The following is a 15461-nucleotide window of genomic DNA, read 5'->3' on the forward strand; positions in this document are numbered from 1 at the left end:
TCCCTGTCCTCTTTCCTATTTTCCAGCATACGCTCTGTAGAAGTTCCTATGAACTGTTGGCCATGTTTGGCTTAGCAGAGTTGGAATAACAAGTGTAAAAGTGCTGAGTCTAATAATCATGTCAAACACAACCCATGTAGCAGGCATGAAATTGCTTTGCTAAATGTTAAAGTCAACAATGTTTTGCTAAGCTATTTTTTTTTCCTTCACATGAGTTCTCTGTATTCCAGTGCAAATCTGCTCTTCCTGGATGTGTTTTTCTCAGTGGCAGGCTTAACCTTGTTCTGTGACAGAGCCAATAGAGAAGCAGATGCTGCTCCATATCTGACCTGCTGCAGTAGTTGTCTCTCTGGGTGACCTACAAAGCATTTACTAGACCTCAGGAGGAGTTATTATACAAAACAATTGGAAGGACAGCGGTTAAACCTAGACAGAAATGTACCATTCCAACCCTGCCAGGAGTCAAACACATCCTGCATGCTTTTTGAAACCAGGGTTACCTAATCCCCTTGTGCTGGTTTGAGACTAACTGAAATATTTTACTGAGAGAAATTAAATCCTTATCTGGGAAAAGAAAGAAGAAAAACAACCATGTGCCCTGTGTCACCTTTCTTCTGCTGAGAAATGCAACTAGTCAACATCTAGATCAGGTGGGCACTTCACACACACACTGCTCAGCTCTCACTTTGGGCTGTGCCTTCTTTCTGGAGGTCTGCTCTCTGGCTGACTCTGCCTGTAACTCTGTAATCCACCTAACCCCTTTATCCTCTAACCTCCTTGTCATCTCTTTTTTGACATCTCACCTTAGATCTCCAGCTTTATCATGTGAGATATACGTGGGTTGATCTGGGAGGGAAAGAGGGAGGGGGAAGGGGGTTTGGGTCGGAAGCCCTCTTGGGGACTCTGTTTCTAGGAAAGGTATTTGCATACAACTGCATGTATTTGTGTGTATATGCTTGTGTATTGTGCTAAGCTGTAAAACATAGCTTCATTCCTTAATTTCCAGCCATCTGAGTCTAGTTTGGGTGATTTTCTTAAGTGTGGGGGGGAGCAGATAACTCCCAAACCATCACACCCCCCCTCCTATGGAATTTAGGTTCAAGGGGAGCCATACTGCACAGCTACCTGGAGTTGAGCTGCTTTCAAGGACGATCTCCTCCCGTAAATCCGTCCTGTCTTCACTTTCTTCTTTGCACTCCAAGCTGGGGCTGTAGTGGCGAGGTTTCATTAACAAGGACTTCCTTTTGTTGACAGGAATGCCTGATACCTGTTCCTCAGCTTTTCTTTTCTTAGCCATGGAGCATTTGTAGGCACTGCAAAGACCAGGCACCAACGACAGAGGAAAAAAAATTGGGAGAGGTCAGGGGATACATTGTTTTAAAAATGCCACCCCCTCTAGCTTAATTCTAAGTACAAAAATGAAGACTGACAAAATATTAATTCATTTGCAGTTTCAGCAAGTTGTGTGCAGTGGAGATTTAATTTTAGCTCATGTACTCAAGGCTCAGGGCACAGGCGAGTCCCATTTCTTTTCCCTGCTGCCAAAATGTGCTTGGGGGAAGGGGAATGAGGAGCAAGACAAAACAAATAAAAATCCATAACCCAACATCCTTAATCCTAAGTAAGCATATGTTCATCTAAGACCTGCTCTGCAAGAAAATGAATATACCCAAGAAAGGGTGGGCAGAGTTATAGTCCAGGTTGACAATCCAGAGAAACAGCTGAGGGGGAAGTTTACCACCAGCTACACTGCAATGTCCTGAGGCTTTGGCCCCGGCATCTTTACACCAGTATGGACACGCGACTGTGCTCCTCAACTGTTCAACAGCATAAACCCTTTGCGAAGTACACTGTACCCACAGAACATTTTGCAGCAAGAGGCCCTCATTCAATCTCAGCCCCAGGTAGTGGTTTAATATCATTACCCACAGCCACAAACACCTAGCTTTAGCTCTTCTCAGCTGTCTGTATAGATTATGGACAAAGGCTCCTCCAAGAGAGCATTTCATCCCATTTAAAACCGGATCTATCTGAGAAACAGGTTGAGCCATTCCCTGGGAAAGGCCTTGCTCAGTTTAGCTGTCTGATTCTCAGATGTCCAACATGAGAAGAGAAGGCAGTATTTTAGAGAGGCAGATTTTTAGCAGATTTCATGTACTTCTTTCAGTCCCTCTATGCTCCAGATATTGATCTGCATATTAAATTGCCTATACAGGCATTTAGCAAAACCTTTGCCACCATACAGCTGATCTGTATTGGCTGCAGATGTTATACCATACCATAGACCACTGGAGAGGTCTGAACTTTCAAATCTCCTTTTAGAGTAACTTTTTGCCTAAGTGATTTGGCACTATTTCATTATTCTCCCTCAAACAGTACTCTAAGAAATCTGTGTAGGATGAATAACAGTGCTCATATTATTCCTGTCACAGATGAAAAAACTACATATATGAATCTGTGTAATCCACTCAGTGGTTTCTCGACCTTAGGCACCCTCAGGGTGCATTACAAATCTACATGATGCCCTTAGGTGATGGATTTTGTGTTTGGCTCACTGACTTAGCTACAAGATTTGCAGAAAACCCATGTATGTAAAGAACTCCTTTTGGTTACACATATTACAAGCTCAACAGCATAAATTAATCCTTCCAAGGTATCTTATGTGCACTAAATTGGCTCAGGTTCCGATTGTTTTGGATGAAAGCATATGACTAACTTGAGCTTTTTGTTATAGGAAAAAAACCCCTAAAATATCCATTTTTTGGCTAACCACCTTTTTGGCAACTCATCATTGCAAACATGAAGGACATGGAAATAGGAAGATCTGCATTTTAGGAGGAATGTTGAAATTCTACCATGTGCATCTTAGCTACAGTGGATATTCTTGATCTTCTGAAAGCTAAAATGCTATGGGCATCAGGAATACTGGATGCTAAGCACCTACTGCAGTTGAATATATAATGGCTCCTGGGTTACTTGTCTGTTTATGAATAGAGGATAACATTAACATCATATTAAAGGTCAGGATCACAACGGTACAAGCATCTCCTTGAAAATGATGCCTATATAACAGACATCAGAGGTGGCTGTGCTGTGGATAAATATGCATGATGTGGTTCTAAGAAAACATAAGCAAGAGTTTCTTAATTCAAATTTACAAGTGGCAATTCATACCATTCACATTGTTTCAGAAACATTAAAGAAGTGACAAATTTTTGAGAACCCTTCACACACATTTGTTTTTACCAACCAAAACCTTTGATTTTGATCTTACTCATTTGTTTGTCAAGCTTCAAGTTTATTTCTGGTAGTGACTGTGAAAGTGTTTAGGACAAGATGAATTTCCAGTGTTCAGTTCCCCTTTGACAAAGCTACAGCTGCTTCTCAGACAAGCATAATTAATAGTTTTAGAGCAGAGATCCAAGCAGATCCCCTAGTATGCCCTCCTGTGCAACATGGGTCACAGAACTTCACCTAGCTGTTCAGCTTTAATCCTGTAATTCCCAGCATGGTGGGGGTTGGAAGGACCCTCTGGAGTTCAGCTAGTCCAACCTCCCTGTTAATGCAGGTTTGCCTAGATCAGGTGGCACAGAACAGTGTCCAAATGAGTTTTGAAATCTCCATAGAAGGAGATCAATCTTTCTGGGCAGCCTGGTCCAGCGCTCACCCACCCTCAGAGTAAAGAAGTTTCTCCTTAAATTTATTCTAGTTTATACCATTGCCTCTTGAGCTATCACTGAAGGTCACCACTGAAAAGAGCCCAGGCCCACCCTGGTGACCTATTTCTTTTAGATATTTATGTGCACTGACAAGAGTTCATCTGACTGTTGTGCATCTTCCAGTTAAGGTAAGGGAAAGCAAGTAAGCAGACTGCTGGAGTCTTGCTGAGTGAATAAAATCTTTCTCTACCAACATAATGTTATAAGCCCAACACTGCAGGATGGCACAACAGCTACTAAAGAAAGGGGTTTCCACCACAATATGATGGCCAAGATAGGAATCAGCAGATCACAATCATGATCAGCGTGGGAGTCCTGCTGCCACCTACAGAAATGAGAGCAAGAGAGTCCCACCAGACTGTGACCACCACACCTTGCAGCAGCAAAGCACAAACTGCTGCAGATCCACCTGGAAGCACGTCGCTCATGTCAGAAAGTTCCTTCCCTATGAAAGACCAATTCAGTGGATTGTCCTTGCCACATCTTTCCCTGTACACGAATGGCCACTCGCCCAGATTCCCTCTATAGCTCCCATCATTTTAACAGAAGTGAATACATAATATTCAGCTTGAAGTAAAATCGTTCCTGACACCTTCCCCTGATTACAGAAAGATGACTAAACGTAGTCATTGCTTCCTTCCTAGGAAGTGCAAATTGCTCTGCATAGGCTGAGAGAGATTTATCAGCTCCAATAGAACATACCCTTGATTTTGCTGGTGACTCTTTAAACTGCTGGCTTGGAGTTTTAACTGAAATATTAGTTTGCAGAGCCAGTTTAAAGATCTAACATGTCCCAGAGGTTTATTCCTTTCCATCTTACATTCTTTTATAAGTAAAAATGAAAATAAAACAACTTCATAAGTTGTAGCTTTTCCAAGTACTTACAAGTGATTTGTTAAGTATTTGGTAATGGACACAGGGAATTCAGCTACTATGAAAAGAATCATTTATGCCTTTGTGATATGCATGGCATGAGAAAAAAAAAAATCACCTTTGTCTTCAAAAGTTTCTCTTTTTCTCTTTTGCTGATGTACATTCACACACACATGTACATTAGTACAGATTTGTCAAGCTGTAGTTTGTCAAATGGTAAAGCTATAATTTAGCTTCTCTATTACTCATCTCATAAATTCAGTGTCTAATAGTTTTGTTGCTATTTATCAATGGCCTGCTTGTTGTCATGGAACACTGATTCAGCTGTCAAGGTTATTTGGTAATCTGAGGCTCATAAAACAGGAGAAGCTCTTTTTGTTACGAGCCCAAAGCCAATACATGTGGGACTTCCCTTCCCCCCCCCCCCCCCAATTTAACTGTACTTAAATTTTATTACTAATAAATCATTTTAGGACTACCTATAATGAGCAGATTTTTTTTATTATTATTCTATTTTTAGTCAAACACTCAGTTGTGAGAACCAGTCCTGTGTCACTTACGGTGTGAGCCAAGAGGCTAAGATCTAAGGCATAGAAGAGTTGGTTGCATGTCTTGGGGGAAAAAAAAAAACAAAACAACAACCCAGATCATAATAAGTCTTTTAAACATATTTTACACCTAAATACTTTAAAAAGAAAAATAGTAAATTCCTAGGTCACTCTCCAGAATATAGTTTGGATGGTGTGGGCAAACACAGGTAGCAGAACATCAAGCCCCACCACAAAGCAATGCTTCAGAAGAAAAGGAGAGGTTTGAAGTTATCCTAACCACATACAGCTTTTACTGCTGCTGAAAATGGTCTTGCTTGGGTTTGTCTGTAATTGCTTTTTCTAAGTGATGTGTTTGTGAAGACTTTAACCAAACCTTTAACCACTTTGTAGCAAGCAAAGACTGTTTTTGTGGTTGTTAATCTGTTGGCAAGACTTCCAAATCTCTGGGGATTCCTTTTCTTATTCACAGCAACCTGCAGATTGGTAAAGTATGATAACAGAGCTAAGAATTGTCCTAGTGGGTAAAACCAAGGCTACATTCAGCCTGACAAGTGGTGTTTACTAATGCCTGCAATGGATTTCATGTCAAAGACAGAAGAAACAAAACCACTACAGCTCATGCACACTCCTTACCTTCAAGAGGAAAAAAAAGGTCTTTGAATTTCATGGCATTTATATTTGATGTCTAATGCTATTTAAGGAGCCTACCAGGCTGGTTTTAAGATCAGCCAGGTCTTAAAATATATTCAATTATTCATTATGCTGATGAAAACTTGTGGCTTTATGTGAAAAGTGTAATAAATTGTGCACTTGTGGCTTTATGTGAAACTATTAAACTGTGCATTACGAAAACTGTGATGTGAGTTTTCACAGGTGAAATTATACAGGTTATTTCTGGAAAGGATCATTGAGTTCTCATCATGAACAAGAAGCCAAAGATACGTTTGCCCTGATTTCTAATCTGGAGTGAGAGTTGTTGACATGGATATTTTCTTGTATTTTGTGAGGTAAGATGAGCGGTGGCAATTTCTACCCTTATCATCTATAACATTTAGACTCCACAACTGAGCCTGTTGCATTTCATTGATTCAACTTAGATAATGAAAATAATCTGGAAGATGGCTCTAGTTAGGAGTTCCTGAAAAAAAAATGTCTGGAAGAAAACTTGCCTAGTGAAAGTAATTTCCTTTCATCAACATATAATCACAGAATCATACAACCGTCAGGGCTGGAAGGGACCTCAAGGTGTCCCAGGGGCAAGGACACTTCACACTAGATCAGGTTGCTAAGAGCCCCATCCAACCTGGCTTTAAAAACTTCCAGGGATGTGGGTTCTACCACCTTCCTGGGCAACCTGTTCCAGTGTCCAATTTTTAAGCATTAAGATGGTAAGAACTTAAACCAGTAAACTGTGGGGAGGGGGGGCAATTACTTGCCTTTTAGACCTGGTGAATTGCCTGTAACAGAAGTTCAGAACTAGCATGACTTACTAATATAATTAGAGACCAACTGAATGTTTCTTTTATTTTTTTAACCACTATACACACAAAAAAAAATCTTTTAATCCCTTTCTAGTAACCCTGTACATTTGTCTTACAAGTTGTACCTATGAAAGGGACAGGAATTTTCCCATGTACTGCAGCAATCATTCCAGGGTCAAAGGGCCTTCTACAGACATAAAAGTTTACTGCACACATGGGCAATGCTCTTTGTCTAAAACAACAGAGTTCTAAGAAGTTCAGTCCAGGGATGAAGCAAGATGAAAAGAATGCACTTGAGGTATAGATTGGATGAAAGATAAAAGAGAAATTCATATTTATGAACACTAATATAGGGGAAAATAAGCTCAGTAACTTGAGGGTATGAAAGTATCTATATACACAAATGACAGGTTTAGCTACAAGAAAGGGAACAGAACCAGAGAGATAATAATGGTCAGAAAATATTGTATCATAACTGAAAGCTGGCTGGAGCATGATATCAAAAGATATATTTTATGTAAAAGAGAAATATAAGAAAAGCAAAGGAGCTTCCATAGCCTTGTTGGTGAACCAAGATTTATCAGCCCCTAGAAGAAGAGACTGGGGAGAACTGGGTAATGGTGTTGAGACATTACTATGAACTGAGCTTGGAGATGTTTCAGACAGTAAATGAAGTGTTCTAGGCCACCTGACCAAAGAGAACAACTGGACTGGGAAATGACTGAGCAAATGAAAAGAAGCATGTAAAAAGAGTGGACCAATGGTAGGTCTGCAATGACATAAAGTAACACATACAGTCATGGTGAAATCTACCCATGGGCTAAGCCCCCTGTGATTCCTGGGGCTAAAGGGCAATGATTTCAGGCTGCAGAAGGTTCATGAAATGTTCCTTTTTTTTTAAAAAGAAAAATCAATCAAACAAAACCCAACACCAACTGTTTTATATACATATATATATGTGTGTATAAAAACTCCAGCTTACTATTTGAACATGGTTCTCCCCATAGGAAAGGCTACTCAAGAGAAAGACAACACAGATTTAGATGCTCTTCTCTGGTTTTCTTGTTTGCAAGCTTGCAGGATCCCAAGGATATTCAGATGGTATGAAGAATATATAGATATAAAGCCTCAAATTGAAATACTATGTTGATTAAATGGATGACTTCTTTATGGTGTCACTCTCTAGCTCACAGATCAAGAACTCCATATGGCTAGAGCTGTACATTTGGACCTTTCTCTAACAAGGAATTCTTAGTAAAAGCCAATTTGGAAGAAACTTTTTTTTTTTTTTGCTATGTGGAACTCAAGAAGTTCTTCAACTCAACAGTATGAATGAATGCACTAGATACAGCCCAAACCCAGTCTCTGTTTCATTCACTCGATCTGTCCAGGTTCAGTAGGTCAATAAATTCCAGTGGGAATCAAGCCAAGAATTTGGCTTAGAATGGATTAAGTTTCTAGGCAAATCTACAGATCATCCACACAACCTTTACATCCAGAGAGCCTCGCACGTGAGTGGTCAGCTTGCTAACACCAGTAAAGGCTTAAATAAAAAACATACTGGTAACTCCAGCCTGGTTAGAGAAGACAAAGAAGATAAGCAATTCACTGCCAGGAGCCAGTACTTCTTTTTAATGTAGCAGAGATCCCATGGATGCAATTTTTTTCCTTTCCTTGTTATCTCCAGGCTGTCCACAGTCTGTTTCAGCTTGCTTTTGCCTGGCTGAATCCAGCCTTGACATCAGTCAGACAAAGCAATTCAGCCAGCCATAATATTTAACTCATGATTGATATGGATGAGGCAGAAGCCACTGGTTGGCATTTCAATCTCTATATGGCTTGTGGTCATCTACAGGGAAAAGATCTGCCATAACAAGAAGCAACCATTTAGGGACATAATGTTCTGATGCATTCTGTCACTCAGCAGAAGGCATTAATGTATGTAGAGCTCTAAATTCCTGTACAGAGTTGGGAGGACAACATTTGCTGTGTGCTGATGGATGCAAAAGACAATGCACAGCTCTTATAATATATTAAATGATGCATGAGTTTGAGAACCATAGAACCATTTAGTTTGGAAAAGTCCTTTAAGCTCACTGAGTCCAACCAAGTCTGGTGCTAAACCATGCCCCTTAGCAACACATCACTGCATCATTTATCATAAGATCATTGGTGTCAGAAGAGACTTCTAAGATCATTGAGTCCAGCTCAGAGAACCATCTAGGTCGTTATTTAGAACACCTCACTAAGGATTCTCTGCCAGTTTCTCCAAAGGCAGACTGGGAACAAACAGGTTTTTCAACTCATTTTAAACAGTGCTATGGGATGAGAGGACTTTGAAGCCAATGCTGCTTTCTGTTCTTAACAAATATTTCTTTAAAATCTGCTTATTTTATTTGTCTCAGGAAAAGAGACACCAAGGAATCACCCCTTTCTAAACACAGCTAGGCGTGCACAGGTCTTTTCTTTCATGCCATGATTTTTCCTGTGTGGCCAGTCCACCACCTATCTACCTAACCATCCACTCTCATTCCACTAGTGTCTGAAACTAGAGTTCAGATATAACTGGTTACATATCATCTACCAGCAAAATATTCATCCCTGGAGAATAAGCAGGAACTACTGAGGTCAGCAAAATGCTTCTTAAGGTTGTGTCAATACTGCTACTTATATTGACTCACCTCTTATATGCTTTGGATAAAGTTATGGGATATATTTTGGTAACAAAAACCTGGAACACTTCAGTACCACTGATTACAGGGTTGCTTTGCTGTTTTTTCACCCTCCTGATTGAAAGGTAGCCGCAAAGATTGAAATGTCCAGTTACTCCTTCTATGATGCATGTAGACATCTCTGCTCTATTAGTTCTCTCCCTAAAACATTCAAGATGTTCACATCTCTGTGCATTCACACTGATCAGTTCGCCTTATCTGAATATCTAAAATGTCTCACACCAGGAGTTCCAGATAAAAAAACTGACTTTTCTTGCTGTTAAAAAAAAATATCCTCTTGAAGAAGGGATCCAACACTACAGAGAGCAAGCTGCAACTGCTCCCCATGCAGGAGTCCTGTTCTCCATGACCACCAGTGCCCTGTGGATTCTTCACCAATCATGGGTGACAGAAGCCAGGAAATCTTAATTTCACCTGTATCTAATCCAGAAAAGGTACCCTTTCTATTCAGATACTGACTTAGCCAAACTGATCTATACTTTCACAATCCCATGCTTGGATCAATCCAATGTGCTCTTCCTTGGTCTGACCCAGATGCCACTCCATAACCTACAGATGGTTCATCGTACTGTATCCCATCTGTTAAATAGAACACAGTAATGAGAATTCATCACACCAGTATTCTTCACTTCCCTTTGATTTTCATTCTAATCCTGAACACAGCTGAAGGTCTTGGTCCTTTCAGTGGTCCATGACTAAATCGTCTAAGAGAAGCCCTCCTCTTCCTGCTTCTGGCAGAAGATGAATGCAACAGAGTTGTTATGCCCAAAAGATGTCAGATTCAAACTTGAATGTATGGGACAGAGGTCTCCTGTCTTCAGTAATCTCTTCTACCACATATTTTGCTACATTTAGGTTGTGATAAAAGATTCACCTCTCCCTGTGAGTAGTTTAGCTGCAATGAAATCACCACAGCACTCCATTTCTAACTGAAAAGCAAATCTGTGCTCATAAGTAAATGAGGTTGGAAGAAGAAAGGGTTCTGTTGTGAAGGCCTTAAGTTTAGTGTATTGTGCCTTAAGATTACAACATATGCAGTAGATAGAGTAGAGAAAATATAAAAAAGCAGCCATAAATCTGAACTAACAACCCAGCAGTAGCAATAATATACAAGTATAAAGAAAATTATCTCTATGATACTGAGTTTTGGATTTTCTTAAGTCATATAACTATATGAAATCAGTGTAAGTTTGACAGGAGTTGTGTATAGGTGGTCAGTATCTGGGAAAAAGGCTTTGTCCTCTGAAAGCTCAGTGTGGTGCTAGAGAATTTGTAGTTGGTTTACCTAAACAGAAGAGGGTAAAAAATTAAAACTCAGCTGGGCATTTGAGGTGATGTCTCTCTGAATATATATATTTGATGTGAAATTCAGTCCTGGTTCTCAGGAAAAGATAGAAGACAGCAAAGCTATTTGCCATATTTCTGGGTGAAATCCTGGCTTTCTTGAAATGAACAGAATTCCATCAAGCAAGAATGCCACCCCTGAGTTCAGAAGAGAAATTTTCCTGCGCTATCGAATGTAACTGGTGACTGCAAGACTTGATTTTGCTTTTCCTTTCTTTCATTCTCTACTTTTGTGACACAGAACTTGCAGAGTAAGAAAAGGCTAACAAATGCTCTAGAACCAATCAATGTTATGAGACTAATAATAATACAATATGAGCATGTAAGCTTATGTAGTGCCTTTCATGTACAAGTATCCCAAGGCACTTCGTAACAGCAACTCAATAAGGAGTGCAAAAGTGCTTTGTCAGATAGGATAAGCCAGGGGAGAAGGGGAAATTAATTAAGCATGGATTTAAATTTCTCAGCCAAGGCAGCATTTAGAACCTTGGTTGGAAAAGGCAGTGGTTCCAATGTCTGTATCCAGGGAACACACCAGACTATTTCAGTCTTTAATTCTTGAGCAACGTTCAGTACTTTTGCCACAGTAAAATGAGTAGGCAATTCCTAGGCTCCATTTCCAAAAGGCAGTCCCTGCCTCTCTCTCTTGTTGTTCATAAATAAATTGATTCATTAAAGCTGATCACCTGGCTTTTATGCCAGTAAAACCACTTGACTGTAGATACTCAGTAAGGAATTTGGTGCTGTAGAAATTGTAAACACCAAGTTAAGGACTGGGCAATGACTTCGCTTTCAGTTTAGTTCACTGCTTTAAACCACTGTATGTTCCCTTATGGAGAAAGTCCACATCTGTGACAGAGAGAGTCTCTGATCACAGTGGTTCCTGAGATAGCACGTGTATCAGAGGGAAAAGTAAAATTTCTTGGGAAAAGTTATAGCAATTGATAATGCATAAATTACAGCTTCCCTGATGTTGCAGAAACTTGCACATCCTCTATTTCTCAAACATTTCTCTCTTAGGAACACATGGACCGTCCTTGTAGTTGGATGACTGCCTCTTCGGATTAATGCATCCTTCTGGTGCATAAATTAGGGATGCATAGAGGAAAAAGGAGAAGCACTAAATCTCAGCAAACTGAAGCCACACAGTAGAAATGAGATTCACAGTAGAGCTGAATGAGTGACTCACTATGAATAATTTATCCACAAAGTTAGCTTCCACTTCTGTTCATGGACTGTCTATACGGAACTTATAACTTCCTCAGTTTTATTAGAAACCAAAGCCTTAAAATACTGCATGCCTTCCTGTTGCTATCACATGGCCTGTCTTGAGAGAGGCATCTGACTGATCAAATGAATCACATGATGATGCTCCTATTCCCAGATACCTGCGTGGTTAAGAGAGCAGCTCAGTAGCACAGTGATGAAAAGGGAGCATACGCAAAATAAACAGCCCTGAAGACTTGTTCAGTATCTGTACTGCAGCTGTTGCCCATTGCTACTTTTTGGTAAGAACTCTAGGAATTGGCAGCTACCTGTAGATATCTTCTTTGGGGAACAGGGAGAATGAATTTGGCCCACAGAAGACTTGAATTTGGTGGTACCTGTTATCTTTTGGAGGTTTGTTGATGAGTAATATACCAGAAACTCTTTCCAGAGTTTCTTTGACACTCTTGGACCACTTGTTAGGAGTTGGGAAAGTTGAAGTAGTCATGTTAAAATTCTACTGGATTATTTGTGATCTGAAGAATCCTTGTATAGCTGGTGGTTTTGCATGGACTGCCATGTTTTAGGTGCATTTGAAAAGCACTCTCTGCTTCTTCAATACAATATGAAACCTCAGCAAGTACTTGAGGAAAAATGAGCCATTGGTGCATTTAGCATTTGCAGTAGTTTTGCAGAGACTATCAGTTTTATAAAAGCCATCTTACAGAAGTTAATACCTTCTAGAACATTCAGATGTTGAAATGCTATTGTACTTGCTACAGGGAAAAAAGGAAGCTGATCAGACATTATAATTTATGTTGTATGCCCTGACACAGGCTGAAGGTAAAGACAGCATACAAGAATCCTGCCCATTATTACTCTTGATTATGCTTGCATAGTTATGGCTAACATTTTGCTTCCAGTTTTGGTGTATTTAAAACCATATAAACAGAAGGTGCCTCGAGTATCCTTTGTCAGACCTGTGCTAAATCTCTACATAACACAACATTTCCTGGATTCTCTCTATTATAGCAATAGCATTAGTATGAATTTCTCGATGCAATAAACAAAATAAAACTGAACAAATAAACACTGTGGGTTCTTACCTGAGCTCTTGAGCTATAGAGTCCACTTGAACTGTTAATAAAAGCAGGAAAGAACAAATTAGTTTACACTTACAGACTTGAGCTTTCTACAAGCTTGCACCTGCCTCTCTGTGGTGGCAGAGGTGTGGCTATCAAAACACAGGTGATTATATCATGCTAACAACAGGGCTGCAGCTACTAGTGAATTATTCTATTAACATGAACATATTAATTGAATACACAATTCTCACAGTGATTTTTTACATGCCCAAAATCTGGAGTGTGAGGTTTAGTGGAACAATAAGAAAAATAATAAGAAAAAAAACTGAAAGAGAAGGTACTGGTCTTAGATGAAAATAGAATGACAAATCTCTGCTGCTTCTGAATGCTAATTCAGTTTGGGAATGATGGAGGCTGGTGTTTACAAATACCTGCCCACACAAATATATACAGCATATGGAAAAAGCCAACAGGTGGTTCTAAGGATTACTTGTATTGAACAGGCAACTTTTGTTGTTTCCAGTTCTGGGAAAGTAGTCCTGGCATTAATTCCTACAGATGCATGTGTGTAAAAAAATACAGAGGAAGAAAATCCATAAGGTTTTTTAAACGTGTTAGTAGCTTTTTGAATGAAAAGAGCATGAATCCCCTATTAAAGTCTGATAAGCCAGCCAGAGTGTTTTACCTCAGAGTCCTGACCAACAGAGAAAACACACTCTAATGAGGAGGTGGAAATAGCTTCCTTATTCAATAACTTTAATTCCTCTATTCTGGTGCTTTTGAATTTCACGTTAATTTCAGAGACTATTACTGAGGGATGTGTCAAAGTTTTGATATGACAATATCTATGTTTTTCAGAAAGGCTTGTCTGAAAGGCCTCATCTGTGGGATGTTTGCAGAACTCCCACCCTTTCCTCAGTCTTCTCCTAAGCGAAGCTGAGCACATTTCACCCCTTTGGTCATACGAAACCAGAGAACTAAACCAAACCACACTTTAGCTTCTCATTCTGGCCTCAGCTTGAAGCTGAAGGCACAGCATTAAACAGTCCAGAACTACTAAGTTGTGTCAGTGAATCAAAATAACCTGTTTTGCACAATTCACACTGAAATCAGAGCGAAGGATGGGTGCTTTGCACTGCCGAAAATAATCACAAGCAAAAAACATTCACAGAGCAGACAAAACTTTGACATTTATTTTTAAGCACCTCCATTTTTCACTCATTATCAGGAGTCACAAAAAGTGTTATGAATGAAAATAAAAAGTTATTTTGCTGGAAGAGCTGTATTGCAAGTCAATCATGTTATCCAGATGTTGAGATCATTAAGGGCTTGTTTATCTCTCGGTACCACATTTCCATCTGTTCCTTACAAAAAGAGAGGAATAGCTGGGAAATACAACTGTGTCATAACTTTGCAAAGTGAAACATGAGCACTGATACTTTGAAAAAGCAGAGAGTTCTCCTCGTACACCTGCACCTTTTGATTAAAGTAAATTTACTTCTGGACCATTTATGCGGTTAATTTAGGGATAATTAATGGCAATAGACAGAAAGAACATCCAGTTGGCTGGGGCAAAGTTTTGTACATTATTTTGAAAGCAGCCATTCAATATTGTCTATTCCCTATGGAAAATCTTTGTTTGCATAATAAAAAGCACAACCTTTATTTTCTTGGGAGAAAAAAATAACAGCTCAAAGAAAATAGCATACAATAGATATTTTTTTCCTTCCTGCTTTTCTTTAAACCATAGCTAATAACATTGAGCCTCTTAATGCCAGCAGTCTGCGTCCTGCCTAGATTAAAAAAGCAGCCCTGAGGAAGCTGCACACTCTCTCAGTGCACGTTAGGGACTCTGCACAGGAACTATGGTATTTCATGGTGTGCTAGGCATAGGGTCGTGGAACATGCTTGCTAACTCACCCTTGGTTCCTTTTGAGCGCGTGCGTAGCTTTTTATTTTCCCCATCTGCATCCATCTGCAACATTAACAAATAGTGTTTAATTCACTCCTTTTGCCACTGAGAGAGAGAGAAAAAAAGTCTCCGACGTTATTTTTTCCCCCCACATTTCCAAAGGCTAGACAGTAATAGAAAGAAGAATAATCATGCCTTATTAATCTTGTCAAAGAGATAAAAAGCCATCTGTGAATATCTAGTAAATACCTAGGAGATACCTTTAATGATACAGATTTGTTTAATAAAGTGATGGTTATGAGTGACTCTGCAAGGTTTAATGGCATAGTCTACAGGTGTTAGCTGAAGGCATGAGTTTGGACACAGCAGTGCTGTGAGAGTGCCACTTTCAGCACCCACATCCTGGAAGAAAATGTCCCAGAAAGTCACAGTGCCTATAGGGCTCCCTGTGTTGGTTTTGTAGTGCATCTTGGTGGCTGCATTGGAACCTGAGTTTCTGACAGCTTCAGTCTTAAAATGTGAAACCCTCTAGCTCGAGTGTGCAGATTGCACACATAC

At 39.7% G+C, this 15461-nt stretch overlaps 1 protein-coding gene across 8 annotated transcripts in view; it reads right to left on the reverse strand.

Annotated features, from left to right (window-relative positions):
• ST18 (ST18 C2H2C-type zinc finger transcription factor) overlaps positions 1–15461 on the reverse strand; it is a 215821-nt gene that overhangs the window by 57326 nt on the left and 143034 nt on the right. For all 8 annotated transcript variants that reach the window (XM_064170764.1, XM_064170759.1, XM_064170757.1 and 5 more), the window contains 3 exons: positions 14912–14966; positions 13013–13043; positions 1126–1313 (listed from right to left, as the gene is read on the reverse strand). In XM_064170764.1, the coding sequence (XP_064026834.1) occupies positions 1126–1313; positions 13013–13043; positions 14912–14966 (274 nt within the window). The remainder of the gene's footprint in view (positions 1–1125; positions 1314–13012; positions 13044–14911; positions 14967–15461) is intronic.

This window comes from Pogoniulus pusillus, chromosome 34 (genome assembly GCF_015220805.1).
Source record: "Pogoniulus pusillus isolate bPogPus1 chromosome 34, bPogPus1.pri, whole genome shotgun sequence".
NCBI classification, from domain to species: Eukaryota; Metazoa; Chordata; class Aves; order Piciformes; family Lybiidae; genus Pogoniulus; species Pogoniulus pusillus.